General features: G+C 46.2%; 1 protein-coding gene across 2 annotated transcripts; it reads right to left on the reverse strand.

The window, feature by feature from the left end:
• Nucleotides 1–4,373: 4,373 nt before the first annotated feature.
• Nucleotides 4,374–23,157, reverse strand: LOC118938170 (multivesicular body subunit 12A-like). Of its 2 annotated transcripts, XM_036940049.1 has the most exons (10): nt 23,008–23,156; nt 22,362–22,460; nt 21,033–21,116; nt 20,752–20,851; nt 19,340–19,469; nt 17,793–17,933; nt 12,318–12,430; nt 7,368–7,426; nt 6,048–6,107; nt 4,374–5,275 (listed from the first exon to the last, which is right to left on the reverse strand). In XM_036940049.1, the coding sequence occupies exons 2-10, from the start codon at nt 22,458–22,460 to the stop codon at nt 5,201–5,203; spliced, it is 861 nt and encodes a 286-aa protein (XP_036795944.1). In that variant the 5' UTR covers nt 23,008–23,156; the 3' UTR covers nt 4,374–5,200. The 2 variants fall into 2 exon arrangements, with proteins under 2 accessions (XP_036795944.1, XP_036795945.1); XM_036940050.1 differs by lacking the exons at nt 4,374–5,275; nt 6,048–6,107 and adding an exon at nt 7,058–7,147 and having other exon boundaries at nt 23,008–23,157.
• Nucleotides 23,158–24,406: the final 1,249 nt, after the last annotated feature.

The raw sequence follows: 24,406 nt of genomic DNA on the forward strand, positions 1-24,406 counted from the left end.
ATGCATTACAACCACTACTCCGCTAATACAGCTTCATCTAATGCATTACAACCACTACTCCACTAATACAGCTTCATCTAATGCATTACAACCACTACTCTGCCAATACAGCTTCATCTAATGCATTACAACCACTACTCCGCTAATACAGCTTCATCTAATGCATTACTCCACTAATACAGCTTCATCTAATGTGTTACAACCACTACTCCACTAATACAGCTTCATCTAATGCATTACAACCACTACTCCACTAATACAGCTTCATCTAATGCATTACAACCACTACTCCACTAATACAGCTTCATCTAATGCATTACAACCACTACTCCGCTAATACAGCTTCATCTAATGCATTACTCCACTAATACAGCTTCATCTAATGTGTTACAACCACTACTCCACTAATACAGCTTCATCTAATGCATTACAACCACTACTCCACTAATACAGCTTCATCTAATGCATTACAACCACTACTCCACTAATACAGCTTCATCTAATGCATTACAACCACTACTCTGCCAATACAGCTTCATCTAATGCATTACAACCACTACTCCACTAATACAGCTTCATCTAATGCATTACAACCACTACTCCACTAATACAGCTTCATCTAATGCATTACAACCACTACTCCACTAATACAGCTTCATCTAATGCATTACAACCACTACTCCACTAATACAGCTTCATCTAATGCATTACAACCACTACTACACTAATACAGCTTCATCTAATGCATTACAACCACTACTCCGCTAATACAGCTTCATCTAATGCATTACAACCACTACTCCACTAATACAGCTTCATCTAATACATTACAACCACTACTCCACTAATACAGCTTCATCTAATGCATTACAACCACTACTCCACTAATACAGCTTCATCTAATGCATTACAACCACTAGTCCACTAATACAGCTTCATCTAATGTGTTACAACCACTACTCCACTAACACAGCTTCATCTAATGCATTACAACCACTACTCCACTAATACAGCTTCATCTAATGCATTACAACCACTACTCCACTAATACAGCTTCATCTAATGCATTACAACCACTACTCCACTAATACAGCTTCATCTAATGCGTTACAACCACTACTCCGCTAATACAGCTTCATCTAATGCATTACAACCACTACTCCACTAATACAGCTTCATCTAATGCATTACAACCACTACTCCACTAATACAGCTTCATCTAATGCATTACAACCACTACTCCGCTAATACAGCTTCATCTAATGCATTACAACCACTACTCCACTAATACAGCTTCATCTAATGCATTACAACCACTACTCCGCTAATACAGCTTCATCTAATGCATTACAACCACTACTCCACTAATACAGCTTCATCTAATGCATTACAACCACTACTCTGCCAATACAGCTTCATCTAATGCATTACAACCACTACTCCGCTAATACAGCTTCATCTAATGCATTACTCCACTAATACAGCTTCATCTAATGTGTTACAACCACTACTCCACTAATACAGCTTCATCTAATGCATTACAACCACTACTCCACTAATACAGCTTCATCTAATGCATTACAACCACTACTCCACTAATACAGCTTCATCTAATGCATTACAACCACTACTCCGCTAATACAGCTTCATCTAATGCATTACTCCACTAATACAGCTTCATCTAATGTGTTACAACCACTACTCCACTAATACAGCTTCATCTAATGCATTACAACCACTACTCCACTAATACAGCTTCATCTAATGCATTACAACCACTACTCCACTAATACAGCTTCATCTAATGCATTACAACCACTACTCTGCCAATACAGCTTCATCTAATGCATTACAACCACTACTCCACTAATACAGCTTCATCTAATGCATTACAACCACTACTCCACTAATACAGCTTCATCTAATGCATTACAACCACTACTCCACTAATACAGCTTCATCTAATGCATTACAACCACTACTCCACTAATACAGCTTCATCTAATGCATTACAACCACTACTCCACTAATACAGCTTCATCTAATGCATTACAACCACTACTCCACTAATACAGCTTCATCTAATGCATTACAACCACTACTCCACTAATACAGCTTCATCTAATGCATTACAACCACTACTCCACTAATACAGCTTCATCTAATGCATTACAACCACTACTACACTAACACAGCTTCATCTAATGCATTACAACCACTACTCCACTAATACAGCTTCATCTAATGCATTACAACCACTACTACACTAATACAGCTTCATCTAATGCATTACAACCACTACTCCACTAATACAGCTTCATCTAATGCATTACAACCACTAGTCCACTAATACAGCTTCATCTAATGTGTTACAACCACTACTCCACTAATACAGCTTCATCTAATGCATTACAACCACTACTCCACTAATACAGCTTCATCTAATGCATTACAACCACTACTCCACTAATACAGCTTCATCTAATGCGTTACAACCACTACTCCACTAATACAGCTTCATCTAATGCATTACAACCACTACTCCACTAATACAGCTTCATCTAATGCATTACAACCACTACTCCGCTAATACAGCTTCATCTAATACATTACAACCACTACTCCGCTAATACAGCTTCATCTAATGCATTACAACCACTACTCCACTAATACAGCTTCTGCTACTCCGTTTTACTGACTGACTGGGGAAACCACTGGGATTATCTATGGACAACGTCTTCCTGAGAAGATGTGTTCTGGGTCCAGGAAACTGGCCCCCAGTAAAGACACTGGTAACACTGGCATGCTTAGTACCACGGTTTAACAACATGTCTTCCGTTATCAAGTTTATAGAGGTGGTAAAATAATTAGGAAAAGGAGCTGCGTGTGGTGGGGATTCTCCACAGCCAGTAGTACTGGTGTTAGTGATCGACAATCTGCCGTGGGTCTGCGGACGGGTGCACGTTGTTCAGATGGGTGTGAACCTTCAACACCCGATGTCACAGGAAGGCCATAAAGATCAACAAGGACAACAACCACCCGAGCCAATGCCTGTTCACCCCGCTATCATCCAGAAGGCGAGGTCAGTACAGGTGCATCAAAGCTGGGACCGAGAGACTGAAAAACAAATTCCATCTCAAGGCCATCAGACTGTTAAACAGCCGTCACTAACATTGAGAGGCTGCTGCCTACATACAGACTCAAATCTCTGGCCACTTTAATAAATTTACTTAATAAAAGGAATCACTAGTCACTTTAAATAACACCACTATAATAATGTTTACATACCCTACATTACTCAACTAATATGTATATACTGTACGCTATACCATCTACTGCATCTTGCCTATGCCGTTCGGCCATCGCTCATCCATATATTTATATGTACATATTCTTATTCATCCCTATACGTTTGTGTGTATAAGGCAGTTGTTGTGAATTTGTTAGATATTACTGCATCGTCGGAACTAGAAGCATAAGCATTTCGCTACACTCGCATTAACATCTGCTAACCATGTGTATGTGACCATTAACATCTGCTAACCATGTGTATGTGACCATTAACATCTGCTAACCATGTGTATGTGACCAATAACATCTGCTAACCATGTGTATGTGACCATTAACATCTGCTAACCATGTGTATGTGACCAATAACATCTGCTAACCATGTGTATGTGACCAATAAAATTTGATTTGAACATCTCTTCCACACACTGAATGACAGTTCAGAGGGGAATCCAACGTAGTAACACAACCTGCCCAGTAGATGGCAATACGTATCGTAGGCCTATTCAAACTGAGAGGAGGGACCAGTAAGTTCTAATTCATCATTCTATGGCAGTGACATCACAGATGTTGTATTTCTGATTGTGTATTCTGTAGTACAGCGTGAACACAAGATAAGAAAATGTCAAAATTGAATGATTCTGGATTGCAAAATATTATCAAAGTATTGTTAGAACATCTGCACATTATTTCATTTTTTTGTTTTAATGGAACGCTGGAGTAGCCTCGGATCACCGCGGAAGCAGATAACAAATGTAAACGTCACCTCTGTTTTGCATTCAAATTGACAACGTGGTTGCAGGATCTTCTATCCACCCGACTCCGGATCGAGTTGAATCCCCAAAACCGGACTTTTCTGTCGACTGGTGCACCTAGTGTGGATACAGGTGAAAGCTGCAGACTGGCAGGTTCACATGGTCTTATGGGTTACACACGGAAACCAAATCTCCAATCACCTGTTTGAACATGCAGAAAAGTGGGCGTGTCTATCAGTCCGAGCATAAGGTGTCAGCAGTTGCTGTGTTAACATGTTTTATCTCCCTGTGACGGATATCAAACTCTCCTTATAAGAACGGTACACGTCAAACTATTTGGTATTTTATTTGTTTTTACTTGCATGCAAGGCACAATATACAGATATAACCAGTGACCGGTAACCATACTTCCTTATTATATATTTTTTAACCATGAAATGACCCATGTTTCACCACAGAGACATAATAGTAACATTATTTACATTGAAAGTGTAACAACATTTAGTTTGGTCCCTAAACATCCCAATAAAGATGAAGATCAATAGCCTGACGTTAACAGGTACACCGCAACAGGTTCCTGTCATTATTCTAACGAGAGAAACAAGCGTGCCCTGCCATACAACGCTCTCTTCCCCGTCAAAGAGTCATCTCTAATATATATAACTGGCCCCATATACGGGGGAAGAGTCATCCCTAACATATATAACTGGCCCCATATACGGGGCGTGAGAATGAAATGTGCAAGAGTTTAGAACACGGAATAAGAATGTGGGTACAACCAATGGAACTCTGGAATGTAGAATGTGGGTACAACCAATGGAACTCTGGAATGTAGAATGTGGGTACAACCAATGGAACTCTGGAATGTAGAATGTGGGTACAACCAATGGAACTCTGGAATGTAGAATGTGGGTACAACCAATGGAACTCTGGAATGTAGAATGTGGGTACAACCAATGGAACTCTGGAATGTAGAATGTGGGTACAACCAATGGAACTCTGGAATGTAGAATGACACTTCTGTTCTAGTCAGTCATCTTCGAGGCACTTGGACATTGATTATCATTTCATGACCCAGGCATATCACATTGACCTCCGTAGTGTTGTGGGTCGAGCAGGCCGACGTTGTTGAGGTCGGAGATGAAAGGTCATTGAGCTTAAGAGGTGCTTCCTGTGGTGAGCGATGTGGTTCTCTTGGCTGCGTTTTCCTCCACGGTGAAAGTGTAGTTGTACTGTAAACACACAACATGGTTAACACACTATGACGGACCCCACAGTACCACAACATGGTTAACACACTATGACGGTCCCCACAGTAACACAATCAATACCACAACATGGCTGACACTACGACGGATCCCACCGTACCACAATCAATACCACAACATGGTCGACACTACGACGGATCCCACAGTACCACAACATGGTCGACACTACGACGGATCCCACAGTACCACAACATGGTCGACACTACGACGGACCCCACAGTACCACAACATGGTCGACACTACGACGGACCCCACAGTACCACAATCAATACCACAACATGGTCGACACTACGACGGATCCCACTGTACCACAACATGGTCGACACTACGACGGATCCCACAGTAACACAACATGGTCAACACACTATGACGGACCCCACAGTACCACAATCAATACCACAACATGGTCGACACACTATGACGGATCCCACTGTACCACAACATGGTCGACACTACGACGGATCCCACAGTAACACAACATGGTCGACACTATGACGGACCCCACAGTAACACAAAAATACCATGCCCACTGGGGTGGCAGGGTAGCCTAGTGGTTAGAGCGTTGGACTAGTAACCGAAAGGTTACAAGATTGAATCCCAGAGCCGACAAGGTACAAATCTGTCGTTCTGCCTCTGAACAAGGCAGTTAACCCACTGTTCCTAGGCCGTCATTGAAAATAAGAATTTGTTCTTAACTGACTTGCCTAGTAAAATAAAGAAATAAACACACACACACCTCATTTTCAATGTCCTGGACAGACTTGATGCGAATGTTGTTCAGAGTGTTTGTTGGGGTCTAGGAGGAGAGAGAGACAGTTTAGACTCATGGTATTTCAGAGTGTTTGTTGGAGTCTAGGAGGAGAGAGAGACAGTTTAGACTTGTGGTATTTCAGAGTGTTTGTTGGGGTCTAGGAGGAGAGAGAGACAGTTTAGACTCGTGGTATTTCAGAGTGTTTGTTGGAGTCTAGGAGGAGAGAGAGACAGTTTAGACTTGTGGTATTTCAGAGTGTTTGTTGGGGTCTAGGAGGAAAGAGAGAGACAGTTTAGACTCGTGGTATTTCAGAGTGTTTGTTGGGGTCTAGGAGGAGAGAGAGACAGTTTAGACTCATGGTATTTCAGAGTGTTTGTTGGAGTCTAGGAGGAGAGAGAGACAGTTTAGACTCATGGAGGCGAGAGAGAGAGTTTAGACTCGTGGTATTTCAGAGTGTTTGTTGGAGTCTAGGAGGAGAGAGAGACAGTTTAGACTTGTGGTATTTCAGAGTGTTTGTTGGGGTCTAGGAGGAAAGAGAGAGACAGTTTAGACTCGTGGTATTTCAGAGTGTTTGTTGGGGTCTAGGAGGAGAGAGAGACAGTTTAGACTCATGGTATTTCAGAGTGTTTGTTGGAGTCTAGGAGGAGAGAGAGACAGTTTAGACTCATGGAGGCGAGAGAGAGAGTTTAGACTCATGGTATTTCAGAGTGTTTGTTGGGGTCTAGGAGGAAAGAGAGACAGTTTAGACTCGTGGTATTTCAGAGTGTTTGTTGGAGTCTAGGAGGAGAGAGAGACAGTTTAGACTCATGGAGGAGAGAGAGAGAGTTTAGACTCATGGTATTTCAGAGTGTTTGTTGGGGTCTAGGAGGAAAGAGAGACAGTTTAGACTCGTGGTATTTCAGAGTATTTGTTGGGGTCTAGGAGGAAAGAGAGACAGTTTAGACTCATGGTATTTCAGAGTGTTTGTTGGAGTCTAGGAGGAGAGAGAGACAGTTTAGACTCATGGTATTTCAGAGTGTTTGTTGGGGTCTAGGAGGAGAGAGAGACAGTTTAGACTCATGGTATTTCAGAGTGTTTGTTGGAGTCTAGGAGGAGAGAGAGACTGTTTAGACTCATGGAGGAGAGAGAGAGAGTTTAGACTCGTGGTATTTCAGAGTGTTTGTTGGGGTCTAGGAGGAAAGAGAGACTGTTTAGACTCATGGAGGAGAGAGAGAGAGTTTAGACTCGTGGTATTTCACCACTGGGAGTAAAAGTAGTCCCTGTCACTTTACCAGTAAAACGATGGCAGTTGGTATTTCAACTTACCGTGCCGTTCGTTTGGGTCTTGAACTTGGGGTGTAGAGTGAAGGGAACACCATCTATGGCTGGAGAGGGAGGGAGAGAAGAGAGATGGAGGGGAAAGAGATGGAGGGAAGAAAGAGTGAGAGAGAGGAATGGTGGGAGGAGAGGGAGGGTGGAGAGGTATTTGGTATTTTGGTAGGATCCCCATTAGCTGTTGTAAAATCAGCAGCTACACTTCCTGGGGACCACACAACATGAAACATTACATAATACACTTCCTGGGGACCACCCAACATGACACATTACATAACACACTTCCTCTGGACCACACAACATGAAACACTACATAATACACTTCCTGGGGACCACACAACATGAAACACTACATAATACACTTCCTGGGGACCACACAACATGAAACATTACATAATACACTTCCTGGGGTCCACACAACATGAAACATTACATAATACACTTCCTGGGGTCCACACAACATGAAACATTACATAATCACTTCCTGGGGACCACACAACATGAAACATTACATAATACACTTCCTGGGGTCCACACAACATGAAACATTACATAATACACTTCCTGGGGACCACACAACATGAAACATTACATAATACACTTCCTGGGGACCACACAACATGAAACATTACATAATACACTTCCTGGGGTCCACACAACATGAAACATTACATAATACACTTCCTGGGGACCACACAACATGAAACATTACATAATACACTTCCTGGGGACCACACAACATGAAACATTACATAATACACTTCCTGGGGTCCACACAACATGAAACATTACATAATACACTTCCTGGGGACCACACAACATGAAACACTACATAATACACTTCCTGGGGACCACACAACATGAAACATTACATAATACACTTCCTGGGGACCACACAACATGAAACATTACATAATACACTTCCTGGGGACCACCCAACATGACACACTACATAATACACTTCCTGGGGACCACACACAACATGAAACACTACATAACACACTTCCTGGGGACCACACAACATGAAACACTACATAATACACTTCCTGGGGACCACACAACATGAAACACTACATAACACACTTCCTGGGGTCCACACAACATGAAACACTACATAACACACTTCCTGGGGTCCACACAACATGAAACATTACATAATACACTTCCTGGGGACCACACAACATGAAACACTACATAATACATTTCCTGGGGACCACACAACATGAAACATTACATAATACACTTCCTGGGGTCCACACAACATGAAACATTACATAATACACTTCCTGGGGTCCACACAACATGAAACACTACATAATACATTTCCTGGGGACCACACAACATGAAACACTACATAACACACTTCCTGGGGTCCACACACAACATGAAACATTACATAATACACTTCCTGGGGTCCACACAACATGAAACATTACATAATACACTTCCTGGGGACCACACAACATGAAACATTACATAACACACTTCCTGGGGTCCACACACAACATGAAACATTACATAATACACTTCCTGGGGTCCACACAACATGAAACATTACATAATACACTTCCTGGGGACCACACAACATGAAACATTACATAACACACTTCCTGGGGTCCACACACAACATGAAACATTACATAATACACTTCCTGGGGTCCACACAACATGAAACATTACATAACACACTTCCTGGGGACCACACAACATGAAACAATACAGAACATTAATAGACAGGAACAGCTGAAGGACAGACCTACATACATGGTCAATACACTACAACGGACCAGGGATATATATATATATATATATATCCCTGGTCCATTTAGCCTCAAATAAATAATGAATATGAGTGAGTGAGTGAGTGAGTGAGTGGAGTGAGAGAGTTATATATGTAGAGGTCGACCGATTTTTCAACAACGATTATTGGAGGACCAAAAAAAGCCGATACCGATTAATCTGACCTTTTTTTTTTTTACATTTATTTGTAATAATGACAATTACAACAATACTGAATGAACACTTATTTTAACTTAATATAATAGATCAATAAAAATCCATTTAGCCTCAAATAAATAATGAAACATGTTCAATTTGGTTTAAATAATGCAAAAACAAAGTGTTGGAGAAGAAAGTAAAAGTGCAATATGTGCCATGTAAGAAAGCTAACGTTTCAGTTCCTTGCTCAGAACATACGAAAGGTGGTGGTTCCTTTTAACATGAGTCTTCAATATTCCCAGGTAAGAAGTTTTAGGTTGTAGTTATTATAGGAATTATAGGACTATTTCCCTCTATACCATTTGTATTTCATTAACCTTTGACTATTGGATGTTCTTATAGACACTTTAGTATTGCCAGTGTAACAGTATAGCTTCCGTCCCTCTCCTCGCCCATACCTGGGCTCGAACCAGGAATACATCGACAACAGCCACCCTCGAAGCAGCGTTACCCATGCAGAGCAAGGGGAACAACCACTCTAGTTTGAAACGCTATTAGCGCGCACCCCGCTAACTAGCTAGCCATTTCACATCGGTTACACCAGCCTCATCTTGGGAGTTGATAGGCTTGAAGTCATAAACAGCGCAATGCTTGACGCACAACGAAGAGCTGCTGGCAAAACGCACGAAAGTGCTGTTTGAATGAATGTTTACGAGCCTGCTGCTGCCTACCACCGCTCAGTCAGACTGCTCTATCAAATCATAGACTTAATTATAACATAATAACACACAGAAATACGAGCCTTAGGTCATTAATATGGTCGAATCCGAAAACTATCATCTAGAAAACAAGACGTTTATTCTGTCAGTGAAATACGGAACCGTTCTGTATTTTATCTAACGGGTGGCATCCATCAGTCTAAATATTCCTGTTACATTGCAACCTTCAACGTTATGTCACAATTACGTAAAATTCTGGCAAATTAGGCAGCTCAAACTGTTGCATATACCCTGACTCTGCGTGCAATGAACGCAAGAGAAGTGACACAATTTCACCTGGTTAATATTGCCTGCTAACCTGGATTTCTTTTAGCTAAATATGCAGGTTTAAAAATATATACTTCTGTGTATTGATTTTAAGAAAGGCATTGATGTTTATGGTTAGGTAAACATTGGAACAACGATACGCACCACATCGATTATATACAACACAGGACACGCTAGGGAAACTAGTAATATCATCAACCATGTGTAGTTAACTAGTGATGATGATTGATTGATTGTTCTTTATAAGATAAGTTAGCTAGCTAGCAACTTACCTTGGCTTCTTACTGCATTCGCGTAACAGGCAGGCTCCTCGTGAGGCAGAGCGTTGGACTAGTTAACCGTAAGGTTGCAAGATTGAATCCCAGAGCTGACAAGGTAAACATCTGTCGTTCTGCCCCTGAACAAGGCAGTTAACCCGCTGTTCATAGGCAGTCATTGAAAATAAGAATGTGTTCTTAACTGACTTGCCTAGTTAAATAAAGATTAAATAATGGAGTAAATTATTATTATTATTTTTAAACATTTGTCCAAATCGGTGTCCAAAAATACAGATTTCTGATATTTATGAAAACTTGAAATCGGCCATTCCGATGAATCGGTCGACCTCTAGTAGAGAGAGTAGAGGTAGAGGAAGGTAGGTAGAGAGAGTAGAGGTAGAGAGAGTAGAGTTATAGAGAGTAAAGTTAGAGAGAGTAAAGTTAGAGAGAGTAAAGTTAGAGAGAGTAGAGGTAGAGAGAGTAGAGGTAGAGAGAGTAGAGGTAGAGAGAGGAAGGTAGGCAGAGAGAGGGAGGTAGGTAGAGAGAGGGAGGTAGGTAGAGAGAGGGAGGATAGGTAGAGATAGGAAGGTAGGTAGAGAGAGTAAGGTAGGTAGAGAGAGGAAGGTAGGTAGAGAGAGGAAGGTAGGTAGAGAGAGAGAGAGAGTAAGGTAGGTAGAGAGAGTAAGGTAGGTAGAGAGAGTAAGGTAGGTAGAGAGAGGGAGGATAGGTAGAGAGAGGGAGGATAGGTAGGTAGAGAGAGTAGAGGTAGAGAGAGAGAGTAGAGGTAGAGAGAGTAAGGTAGGTAGAGAGAGTAGAGAGAGAGTAGAGGTAGGTAGAGAGAGTAGAGGTATAGAGAGTAAGGTAGGTAGAGAGAGTAAGGTAGGTAGAGAGTAAGGTAGGTAGAGAGAGTAAGGTAGGTAGAGAGAGTAAGGTAGGTAGAGAGAGTAAGGTAGGTAGAGAGAGAGAGAGAGAGTAGAGGTAGGTAAAGAGAGTAGAGGTAGAGAGAGTAGAGGTAAAGAGAGTAGAGGTAGAGAGAGAGTAAGGTAGGTAGAGAGAGAGAGAGAGAGTAGAGGTAGGTAAAGAGAGTAGAGGTAGAGAGAGTAGAGGTAAAGAGAGTAAGGTAGGTAGAGAGAGAGTAAGGTAGGTAGAGAGAGAGAGAGAGTAGAGGTAGGTAGAGAGAGTAGAGGTAGAGAGAGTAGAGGTAAAGAGAGTAGAGGTAGAGAGAGAGTAAGGTAGGTAGAGAGAGAGAGAGAGAGAGTAGAGGTAGGTAGAGAGAGTAGAGGTAGAGAGAGTAGAGGTAAAGAGAGTAGAGGTAAAGAGAGTAGAGGTAGGTAGAGAGAGTAGAGGTAGGTAGAGAGAGAGGAATGTAGGTAGAGAGAGAGTAGAGGTAGAGAGAGAGTAAGGTAGGTAGAGAGAGTAGAATGTAGGTAGAGAGAGAGTAGAGGTCAAGAGAGAGTAATGTAGGTAGAGAGAGAGTAGAGGTAGAGAGAGTAGAGGTAGAGAGAGAGGAAGGTAGGTAGAGAGAGAGGAAGGTAGGTAGAGAGAGGTAGGTAGAGAGAGGGAAGATAGGTAGAGAGAGAGGGAGGATAGGTAGAGAGAGGTAGAGAGAGTAGAGGTAGGTAGAGAGTCAGTACATCAGTCTTTATAACATGTAAAGTAGCTGTCTCTTTTCTAGAAGTGTTTTCTGAATTTTGGTCAACCTGAGATGCCGTAGATGTTGCTGCTGTCAACCACTTTGTCCACAGCATCGTTCAATTGGAGGTTGCTGCGGCGATGGCTGAGCTTCCTGCCAGGGGGCATGGGTGGAGCGTTGCTATGGAGACAGGGAGACCCAAGTCAGTCTGTGGAATTCTGAGTAGAGGTTTACCATCACTCTCACCTGGCTCTGAGATCCATCTGGCCACAGAGAGAGAGGTTTACCATCACTCTCACCTGGCTCTGAGATCCACCTGGCCACAGAGAGAGAGGTTTACCATCACTATCACCTGGCTCTGAGATCCACCTGGCCACAGAGAGAGAGGGTTACCATCACTCTCACCTGGCTCTGAGATCCACCTGGCCACAGAGAGAGAGGTTTACCATCACTCTCACCTGGCTCTGAGATCCACCTGGCCACAGAGAGAGAGGGTTACCATCACTCTCACCTGGCCACAGAGAGAGAGGGTTACCATCACTCTCACCTGGCCACAGAGAGAGAGGGTTACCATCACTCTCACTTGGCTCTGAGATCCACCTGGCCACAGAGAGAGAGGGTTACCATCACTCTCACCTGGCTCGGAGATCCACCTGGCCACAGAGAGAGAGGGTTACCATCACTCTCACCTGGCCACAGAGAGAGAGGGTTACCATCACTCTCACCTGGCTCTGAGATCCACCTGGCCACAGAGAGAGAGGGTTACCATCACTCTCACCTGGCCACAGAGAGAGAGGGTTACCATCACTCTCACCTGGCCACAGAGAGAGAGGGTTACCATCACTCTCACTTGGCTCTGAGATCGACCTGGCCACAGAGAGAGAGGGTTACCATCACTCTCACCTGGCCACAGAGAGAGAGGGTTACCATCACTCTCACCTGGCCACAGAGAGAGAGGGTTACCATCACTCTCACCTGGCTCTGAGATCCACCTGGCCACAGAGAGAGAGGGTTACCATCACTCTCACCTGGCTCTGAGATCCACCTGGCCACAGAGAGAGAGGGTTACCATCACTCTCACCTGGCCACAGCGAGAGGGTTACCATCACTCTCACCTGGCCACAGAGAGAAGGTTACCATCACTCTCACCTGGCCACAGAGAGAGGGTTACCATCACTCTCACCTGGCTCTGAGATCTACCTGGCCACAGAGAGAGAGGGTTACCATCACTCTCACCTGGCTCTGAGATTCACCTGGCCACAGAGAACGAGGGTTACCATCACTCTCACCTGGCCACAGAGAGAGAGGGTTACCATCACTCTCACCTGGCCACAGAGAGAGGGTTACCATCACTCTCACCTGGCTCTGAGATTCACCTGGCCACAGAGAGAGAGGGTTACCATCACTCTCACCTGGCCACAGAGAGAGAGGGTTACCATCACTCTCACCTGGCCAGAGAGAGAGAGAGGGTTACCATCACTCTCACCTGGCCACAGAGAGAGAGGGTTACCATCACTCTCACCTGGCTCTCAGATTCACCTGGCCACAGAGAGAGAGGGTTACCATCACTCTCACCTGACCACAGAGAGAGAGGGTTACCATCACTCTCACCTGGCCACAGAGAGAGGGTTGCCATCACTCTCACCTGGCCACAGAGAGAGGGTTACCATCACTCTCGCCTGAACACAGAGAGAGGGTTACCATCACTCTCACCTGGCCACAGAGAGAGAGGGTTACCATCACTCTCACCTGGCTCTGAGATTCACCTGGCCACAGAGAACGAGGGTTACCATCACTCTCACCTGGCCACAGAGAGAGAGGGTTACCATCACTCTCACCTGGCCACAGAGAGAGGGTTACCATCACTCTCACCTGGCTCTCAGATTCACCTGGCCACAGAGAGAGAGGGTTACCATCACTCTCACCTGACCACAGAGAGAGAGGGTTACCATCACTCTCACCTGGCCACAGAGAGAGGGTTGCCATCACTCTCACCTGGCCACAGAGAGAGGGTTACCATCACTCTCGCCTGAACACAGAGAGAGGGTTACCATCACTCTCACCTGGCCACAGAGAGAGGGTTACCATCACTCTCGCCTGAACACAGAGAGAGGATTACCATCTCTCTCACCTGGCCACAGAGAGAGGGTTACCATCACTCTCACCTGGCCACAGGGAGAGGGTTACCATCAATCTCACCTGGCCACAGAGAGAGAGGGTTACCATCACTCTCACCTGGTCACAGAGAGAGGGTTACCATCACTCTCACCTGGCCACAGAGAGAGAGGGTTACCATCACTCTCACCTGGCCACAGAGAGAGGGTTACCATCACTCTCACCTGGCCACAGAGAGAGGGTTACCATCACTCTCACCTGGTCACAGAGAGAGAGGGTTACCGTCACTCTCACCTGGCCACAGAGAGAGAGGGTTACCATCACTCTCACCTGGCCACAGAGAGAGGGTTACCATCACTCTCACCTGGCCACAGAGAGAGAGGGTTACCATCACTCTCACCTGGCCACAGAGAGAGGGTTACCATTAGGGGTTATAGTCAGAGAGATGTCCTGTGTAGGTCCCAACCTGGTTAATAGAAGTTAACCAGGCCAGTAGCCACACACCAAGATCTGAGTCTCTCACCTGAGAGCTACCTGGACAGCAGGTGTATAGTACCTGGGTCTGAGAGGTAACAGTCTCACCTAACCTAGTCTCACCTGGGTGGGAGGTCTAAGGTAACAGTCTCACCTAACCTAGTCTCACCTGGGTGGGAGGTCTAAGGTAACAGTCTCACCTAACCTAGTCTCACCTGGGTGGGAGGTCTAAGGTAACAGTCTCACCTGGGTGGGGGGTGTAAGGTAACAGCCTCACCTAACCTAGTCTCACCTGGGTGGGAGGTCTAAGGTAACAGTCTCACCTGGGTGGGAGGTCTAAGGTAACAGTCCCACCTGGTGGGAGGTCTAAGGTAACAGTCTCACCTGGGTGGGAGGTCTAAGGTAACAGTCTCACCTGGGTGGGAGGTCTAAGGTAACAGTCTCACCTGGGTGGGGGTCTAAGGTAGCAGTCTCACCTGGGTGGGAGGTCTAAGGTAACAGCCTCACCTGGATGGGAGGTCTAAGGTAACAGTCTCACCTGGGTGGGGGTCTAAGGTAACAGTCTCACCTGGGTGGGAGGTCGAAGGTAACAGTCTCACCTGGGTGGGAGGTCTAAGGTAACAGTCTCACCTAACCTAGCCTCACCTGGGTGGGAGGTCTAAGGTAACAGCCTCACCTGGGTGGGAGGTCTAAGGTAACAGTCTCACCTGGGTGGGAGGTCTAATGTAACAGTCTCACCTGGGTGGGAGGTCTAAGGTAACAGTCTCACCTGGGTGGGAGGTCTAAGATAACGGTCTCACCTAACCTAGTCTCACCTGGGTGGGAGGTCTCATCTAACCTAGTCTCACCTGGGTGGGAGGTCTCACCTAACCTAGTCTCACCTGGGTGGGAGGTCTAAGGTAACAGTCTCACCTGGGTGGGAGGTCTCACCTAACCTAGTCTCACCTGGGTGGGAGGTCTAAGGTAACAGCCTCACCTGGATGGGAGGTCTAAGGTAACAGTCTCACCTAACCTAGTCTCACCTGGGTGGGAGGTCTAAGGTAACAGCCTCACCTGGGTGGGAGGTCTAAGGTAACAGTCTCACCTGGGTGGGAGGTCCAAGGTAACAGTCTCACCTGGGTGGGAGGTCTAAGGTAACAGCCTCACCTGGGTGGGAGGTCTAAGGTAACAGTCTCACCTGGGTGGGAGGTCTAAGGTAACAGCCTCACCTGGGTGGGAGGTCCAAGGTAACAGTCTCACCTGGGTGGGAGGTCCAACGTAACAGTCTCACCTGGGTGGGAGGTCTAAGGTAACAGTCTCACCTAACCTAGTCTCACCTGGGTGGGAGGTCTCATCTAACCTAGTCTCACCTGGGTGGGAGGTCTCACCTAACCTAGTCTCACCTGGGTGGGAGGTCTAAGGTAACAGTCTCACCTGGGTGGGAGGTCTCACCTAACCTAGTCTCACCTGGGTGGGAGGTCTAAGGTAACAGCATCACCTGGATGGGAGGTCTAAGGTAACAGTCTCACCTGGGTGGGAGGTCTAAGGTAACAGCCTCACCTGGGTGGGAGGTCCAAGGTAACAGCCTCACCTGGGTGGGAGGTCTAAGGTAACAGTCTCACCTGGGTGGGAGGTCTCACCTAACCTAGTCTCACCTGGGTGGGAGGTCTAAGGTAACAGCCTCACCTGGGTGGGAGGTCTAAGGTAACAGTCTCACCTGGGTGGGAGGTCTAAGGTAACAGCCTCACCTGGGTGGGAGGTCCAAGGTAACAGTCTCACCTGGGTGGGAGGTCTAAGGTAACAGTCTCACCTAACCTAGTCTCACCTGGGTGGGAGGTCTAAGGTAACAGCCTCACCTGGGTGGGAGGTCTAAGGTAACAGTCTCACCTGGGTGGGAGGTCCAAGGTAACAGTCTCACCTAACCTAGTCTCACCTGGGTGGGAGGTCTAAGGTAACAGTCTCACCTGGGTGGGAGGTCCAAGGTAACAGTCTCACCTGGGTGGGAGGTCTAAGGTAACAGTCTCACCTGGGTGAGAGGTCTAAGGTAACAGCCTCACCTGGGTGGGAGGTCTAAGGTAACAGTCTCACCTGGGTGGGAGGTCTAAGGTAACAGTCTCACCTAACCTAGTCTCACCTGGGTGGGAGGTCTAAGGTAACAGCCTCACCTGGGTGGGAGGTCTAAGGTAACAGTCTCACCTGGGTGGGAGGTCTAAGGTAACAGTCTCACCTGGGTGGGAGGTCTAAGGTAACGGTCTCACCTAACCTAGTCTCACCTGGGTGGGAGGTCTCACCTAACCTAGTCTCACCTGGGTGGGAGGTCTAAGGTAACAGCCTCACCTGGGTGGGAGGTCTCACCTAACCTAGTCTCACCTGGGTGGGAGGTCTAAGGTAACAGTCTCACCTGGGTGGGAGGTCTAAGGTAACAGTCTCACCTGGGTGGGAGGTCTCACCTAACCTAGTCTCACCTGGGTGGGAGGTCTCACCTAACCTAGTCTCACCTGGGTGGGAGGTCTAAGGTAACAGTCTCACCTGGGTGGGAGGTCTAAGGTAACAGTCTTACCTGGGTGGGAGGTCTAAGGTAACAGTCTCACCTGGGTCTGAGGGACAGTGGAGGAAAGGTCAGGCCTAGGAGTAAATAACTGGCTAAACAGGTGAGGGTGTACTGTACATGGGGTCTGAGGGGTAGTTACTGGGGTCAGAGCGGGTAGTTACCGGGGTCAGAGGGGGTAGTTACCGGGGTTAGTTACTGGGGTCAGAGGGGCAGTTACCAGGGGTAGTTACCGGTGTCAGAGGGGGTAATTACCGGGGGTAGTTACCAGGGTCAGAGGGGGTAGTTACCGGGGGTAGTTACCAGGGTCAGAGAGGGTAGTTGCCGGGGTCAGAGTCGGTAGTTACCGGGGGTAGTTACCAGGGTCAGAGGGGGTAGTTACCGGGGTCAGAGGAGGTAGTTACCTGGGTCTGAGGGGGTAGTTACCTGGGTCTGAGGGGTAGCGGAGGGGGGTTCTGGTCCAGGGAGAGCTGACGGAGGTCAAGGCTGAGGCTGCGAGGCTTTGCCTGGGGTAGAGGGCTGGAGAAGGGCCCCTTCTTACACCACATCACATAGCCATGCATGTCCCTGAGACAGACAGGACAACGCACCAATTAGGACAGACACACCAACCCCTGATCCCCCAGACACACCAACCCCTGATCCCCCAGACACACCAACCCCTGATCCCCCAGACACACCAACCCCTGATCCCCCAGACACACCGACCCCTGATCTCCCAGACACACCGACCCCTGATCCCCCAGACACACCGACCCCTGATCCCCCAGACACACGGTCCCCTGATCTCCCAGACACACCGACCCCTGATCTCCCAGACACACCGACCCCTGATCTCCCAGACACACCGACCCCTGATCTCCCAGACACACCGACCCCTGATCTCCCAGACACACCGACCCCTGATCTCCCAGGCACACCGACCCCTGATCTCCCAGGCACACCGACCCCTGATCTCCCAGGCACACCGACCCCTGATCTCCCAGGCACACCGACCCCTGATCTCCCAGACACACCGACCCCTGATCCCCCAGACACACGGTCCCCTGATCTCCCAGACACACCGACCCCTGATCTCCCAGACACACCGACCCCTGATCTCCCAGACACACCGACCCCTGATCTCCCAGACACACCGACCCCTGATCTCCCAGACACACCGACCCCTGATCTCCCAGACACACCGACCCCTGATCTCCCAGACACACCGACCCCTGATCTCCCAGACACACCGACCCCTGATCTCCCAGACACACCGACCCCTGATCTCCCAGACACACCGACCCCTGATCTCCCAGACACACCAACCCCTGATCTCCCAGACACACCAACCCCTGATCTCCCAGACACACCAACCCTGATCTCCCAGACACACCGACCCCATATCTCCCAGACACACCGACCCCTGATCTCCCAGACACACCGACCCCTGATCCCCCAGACACACCGACCCCTGATCTCCCAGACACACCGACCCCTGATCTCCCAGACACACCGACCCCTGATCTCCCAGACACACCGACCCCTGATCTCCCAGACACACCAACCCCTGATCCCCCAGACACACCGACCCCTGACCCCCCAGACACACCGACCCCTGACCCCCCAGACACACCGACCCCTGACCCCCCAGACACACCGACCCCTGATCTCCCAGACACACACTGAGAGTAGCTCAATGGAGGATCTTCACTCAAATGTTGTTATTTTGTCCTGGAAGAAGCTACATTAGTGGGATGTCTGTGTGTGTCTATCTGTGTCACCCTCTTTGTGTGTGTGTGTGTGTGTGTGTCTGTGTCACTCTCTTTGTGTGTGTGTGTGTGTGTCTATCTGTATCACTCTCTTTGTGTGTGTGTGTGTGTGTCTATCTGTGTCACTCTCTTTGTGTGTGTGTGTGTGTGTGTGTGTGTGTGTGTGTGTGTGTGTGTGTGTGTGTGTGTGTGTGTGTGTCTGTGTCTGTGTGTGTGTCTGACCCCAAGCAGGTGTAGTGTTGCAGCATCCTCCTAGTCTTAGCAGTCAGTTTGATGTCCAGTACAGCAGTCTCCACACCGCCCACTGGCACCATGCGGACACACACACGCTTCTTCTTAGACACGGAGGCCCCTGGACACACACACACACACACACATTTTTGAATACTTTTAAAAAATCCAGTTAAAAATGGAGATTCAGAGGGCATATAGAGGAACGTTCCTATAGATGTCTGGTCTAAGCCATCCAGAACATAATCAGACATGGATCACGTTGTATGAAACATGACAAAAACCACCTGAACAACTTCTGTCCTACTAAAAACAACTTCTGTCCTACTAAAAACAACTTCTGTCCTACTAAAAACAACTACTGTCCTACTAAAAACAACTTCTGTCCTACTAAAAACAACTTCTGTCCTACTAAAAACAACTACTGTCCTACTAAAAACAACTTCTGTCCTACTAAAAACAACTACTGTCCTACTAAAAACAACTTCTGTCCTACTAAAAACAACTACTGTCCTACTAAAAACAACTACTGTCCTACTGAAAACAACTTCTGTCCTACTAAAAACAACTACTGTCCTTCTGTCCTACTAAAAACAACTACTGTCCTACTAAAAACAACTACTGTCCTTCTGTCCTACTAAAAACAACTACTGTCCTACTAAAAACAACTTCTGTCCTACTAAAAACAACTACTGTCCTACTAAAAACAACTACTGTCCTACTAAAAACAACTACTGTCCTACTAAAAACAACTTCTGTCCTACTAAAAACAACTACTGTCCTTCTGTCCTACTAAAAACAACTACTGTCCTACTAAAAACAACTACTGTCCTACTCAAAACAACTACTGTCCTACTAAAAACAACTACTGTCCTTCTGTCCTACTAAAAACAACTACTGTCCTACTAAAAACAACTACTGTCCTACTAAAAACAACTACTGTCCTACTAAAAACAACTTCTGTCCTACTAAAAACAACTTCTGTCCTACTAAAAACAACTACTGTCCTACTAAAAACAACTACTGTCCTACTAAAAACAACTACTGTCCTACTAAAAACAACTACTGTCCTACTGAAAACAACTTCTGTTCTACTAAAAACAACTACTGTCCTACTAAAAACAACTACTGTCCTACTAAAAACAACTACTGTCCTTCTGTCCTACTAAAAACAACTACTGTCCTACTAAAAACAACTACTGTCCTACTAAAAACAACTACTGTCCTACTAAAAACAACTTTTAAATAACTTGCAGTAGTCGCTTGTTAATAAATGAGTTATGAAAATTTTCCGAGTATCTGTAAAGCATGTCTGTGTTTCTCCAGGTGTTCAGGTATTTAATAAGCATCTGTAAAGCATGTCTGTGTTTCTCCAGGTGTTCAGGCGGGCAGCAGGTACTCACTAGGCTCCAGGTGTTCAGGTATGTAACAGTACCCATGAGGAACAGTCTCCTTGTCTGAGATCACCTGGACATCTGATACTACCATACCACCTGACATGTCCTAGAGAGGGGGAAGATGTAATTTAGGGACGTGGCTGTCTGAGTCCACGTGTGTGTGTGTGTGTGTGTGTGTGTGTGTGTGTCTGAGTGTGTGTGTGTGTGTCTGAGTCTGAGTGTGTGTGTGTGTGTGTGTCTGAGTCTGAGTGTGTGTGTGTGTGTGTGTGTGTGTGTATATAACACACCTTGCTGTAGCAGAGGTAGTAGCCAGCCTTCATGGCGAAGCTCCGTGTGAAGTTTGCAGCAGCTCCATCCTCAGTTATACTGATCTAGACAGAGACAGAGGGGAGAGAGAGGGGAGAGAGGAGAGAGACAGAGAGAGGGGAGAGAGACAGAGAGAGGGGAGAGAGACAGAGAGAGGGGAGAGAGACAGAGAGAGGAGAGAGAGACAGAGAGAGGGGAGAGAGAGGGGAGAGAGACAGAGAGAGGGGAGAGAGACAGAGAGAGGGGAGAGAGACAGAGAGAGGGGAGAGAGACAGAGGAGAGAGACAGAGGAGAGAGACAGAGAGAGGGGAGAGAGACAGAGAGAGGGGAGAGAGACAGAGAGAGGGGAGAGAGAGACAGAGAGAGGGGAGAGAGACAGAGAGGGGAGAGAGACAGAGAGAGGGAGAGAGACAGAGAGAGAGGGGAGAGAGACAGAGAGAGGGGAGAGAGACAGAGAGAGGGGAGAGAGACAGAGAGAGGGGAGAGAGAGACAGAGAGAGGGGAGAGAGACAGAGAGAGGGGAGAGAGACAGAGAGAGGGGAGAGAGAGACAGAGAGAGGGGAGAGAGAGACAGAGAGAGGGGAGAGAGAGACAGAGAGAGGGGAGAGAGACAGAGAGAGGGGAGAGAGACAGAGAGAGGGGAGAGAGAGACAGAGAGAGGGGAGAGAGAGACAGAGAGAGGGGAGAGAGAGACAGAGAGAGGGGAGAGAGAGACAGAGAGAGGGGAGAGAGACAGAGAGAGGGGAGAGAGACAGAGAGAGGGGAGAGAGAGACAGAGAGAGGGGAGAGAGAGACAGAGAGAGGGGAGAGAGACAGAGAGAGGGGAGAGAGACAGAGAGAGGGGAGAGACAGAGACACACAGAGGGTGAGAGGGAGAGACAGAGGGTGAGAGAGAGAGAGAGAGCGAGAGAGGGTAAGACGCTACACACAATATTGAGAATTATTGACCTCTCCTCTATGAGCCATGCCTTTATGTAGTCTGACCTCTTACTGTCTCCTCTATGAGCCAAGTCTGTATGTAGTCTGACCTCTTACTGTCTCCTCTATGAGCCAAGTCTGTATGTAGTCTGACCTCTTAATGTCTCCTCTATGAGCCTTTATGTAGTCTGACCTCTTACTGTCTCCTCGATGAGCCTTTAATGTAGTCTGACCTCTTACTGTCTCCTCTATGAGCCAAGCCTTTATGTAGTCTGACCTCTTACTGTCTCCTCGATGAGCCAAGCCTGCATGTAGTCTGACCTTAAATTATCTCAATCTATTTCCTACTTTTTCTACCTGTATCCCTCCCTCTTCCCTGACTCCCTTCCTACCAGGTTGAAGTCTTTGGGACAGGTGCTGCTGTTGGAGGCCCAGGCCACTGCCGTCACCGGCCTGTTGTGGGCGCCACCACCGTGCTCCATCAGAGACATCTGGAGAAGAGGAGAGGGACGGAAAGGGAGAGAAGAGAACAAAGGGGGAGGAGAAAAGGGGAAGAAGATAAGGGGAATAGAACCGGGCAGAGGAGGTTATTATGACGGTTGTTCCTGAATAAATTATCTGAAGAATTGTCAACACTGCGACGTTCTCCATTTCTCCCAACAACCACTGCTCTATCAGACAGAACATCGTGGCGCAACTATCATATGGTACAGCTGTGAAAACATACAATTATTTTTGCCAGATTTCCATATTGATATTTGGCTTTGCTAGCATAACAAAGGAATGGTTGTTTTGACGGGTAACTGCCAACATCCAGTCAATAAATAAAACTAGCAAACCACTGTGAAACTAGTTAAAAACGGTGATTTGATCACTAAACCCCGGTATAAACGTTAGCTATAAATGGCCCATTGTTAGGAAAATAGCTAACCAAGCTAGCTAACATTTGTTTGCCAGGTGAGTCAAACATATTTTTTCCTTCACGTTTCGGAGAGTTCACTCAGTTTTCAAAAATCCTCGTAAAAACACGGTACTTACTCTGTTTTTCGTTTCAACCTTTCTCGCTTTACACCGTAGATGAAGTCAGGTAAACAACTTTTTAGAGGCGAGCAAGAACTTCTTATGACTTTTCGTTGTCTCCTTTCCAGGAAATACAGGAGATTCTATGACTACTATTCCCATCAAGCACCGGGACATGCCAAATGATTACGCCAGCACTGCCGAAGAGGATGAGCTGGTGTTTCACCTCAGCGCCAGATGGCGCTACTGTCCTGAAATAATATTGTTGGACGCGTCCTTGCTATCTCCCTTTACTCGTTACTGTAATCTATGCAAAGAGTCTAAATGCTTTGGGATTTAATTGTGTGATTTATGGTTGGTGTTTGGAGAAGGAGAGATAGAGAGAGAGGAGGAAAGAGAATTGGACCCAACCAAATCATGACAACTATAATATAATTACTTGACACATTGGAAAGAATTAACCAAAAAACAGAGCAAACTGGAATGCTATTTGGCCCTAAACAGAGAGTACACAGTGGCTGAATACCTGACCACTGTGACTGACCCAAACTTAAGGAAATCTTTGACTATGTACAGACTCAGTGAGCATAGCCTTGCTATAGAGAAAGATCGCCATAGGCAGACCTGGCTCTCAAGAGAAGACAGGCTATGTGCTCACTGCCCACAACATGAGGTGGAAACTGAGCTGCACTTCCTAACCTCCTGTCAAATGTATGAGCATATCAGAGACACATATTTCCCTCAGATTACACAGACCCACAAATAATTTGAAAACAAAGCCATTTTGGATGAGCTCCCATATCTACTGGGTGAAATTCCACAGTGTGCCATCACAGCAGCAAGATGTGTGACCTGTTGCCATGAGAAAAGGTCAACCAGTGAAGATCAAACACCATTGTAAATACAACCTATATTTATGTTTATTTATTTTCCCTTGTGTATTTGAACCATTTGCACATTGTTACAACACTGTATATAGATATATATATATAATATGACATTTGAAATGTCTCTATTCCTTTGAAAGTTTTGAGTGTAATGTTTATTTATGATTGTTTATTTCACTTTGGTTTATCTATTTCACTTGCTTTGGCAATGTAAACATGTTTCTCATGCCAATAAAGCCCTTTGAAATGAATTGAATTGAGAGAAAGGCATGGATCTATATATTAGTTATGATGAAGGCAGTACAAACAAAAGACACACAGATATATATACTGTCACACAGATGTATACTGTCACACACACAGATATATACTGTCACACACAGATATATAGTGTCACACACAGATATACACTATCACACAGACAGATATATACTGTCACACACAGATATACACTATCACACAGACAGATATTTACTGTCACACGGTGAAATGCAGAGAGGGAGGGGCATACAGCGCATTTGGAAGGTATT

The sequence above is a fragment of the Oncorhynchus mykiss genome, chromosome 13 (genome assembly GCF_013265735.2).
Source record: "Oncorhynchus mykiss isolate Arlee chromosome 13, USDA_OmykA_1.1, whole genome shotgun sequence".
Lineage (NCBI taxonomy): Eukaryota > Metazoa > Chordata > Actinopteri > Salmoniformes > Salmonidae > Oncorhynchus > Oncorhynchus mykiss.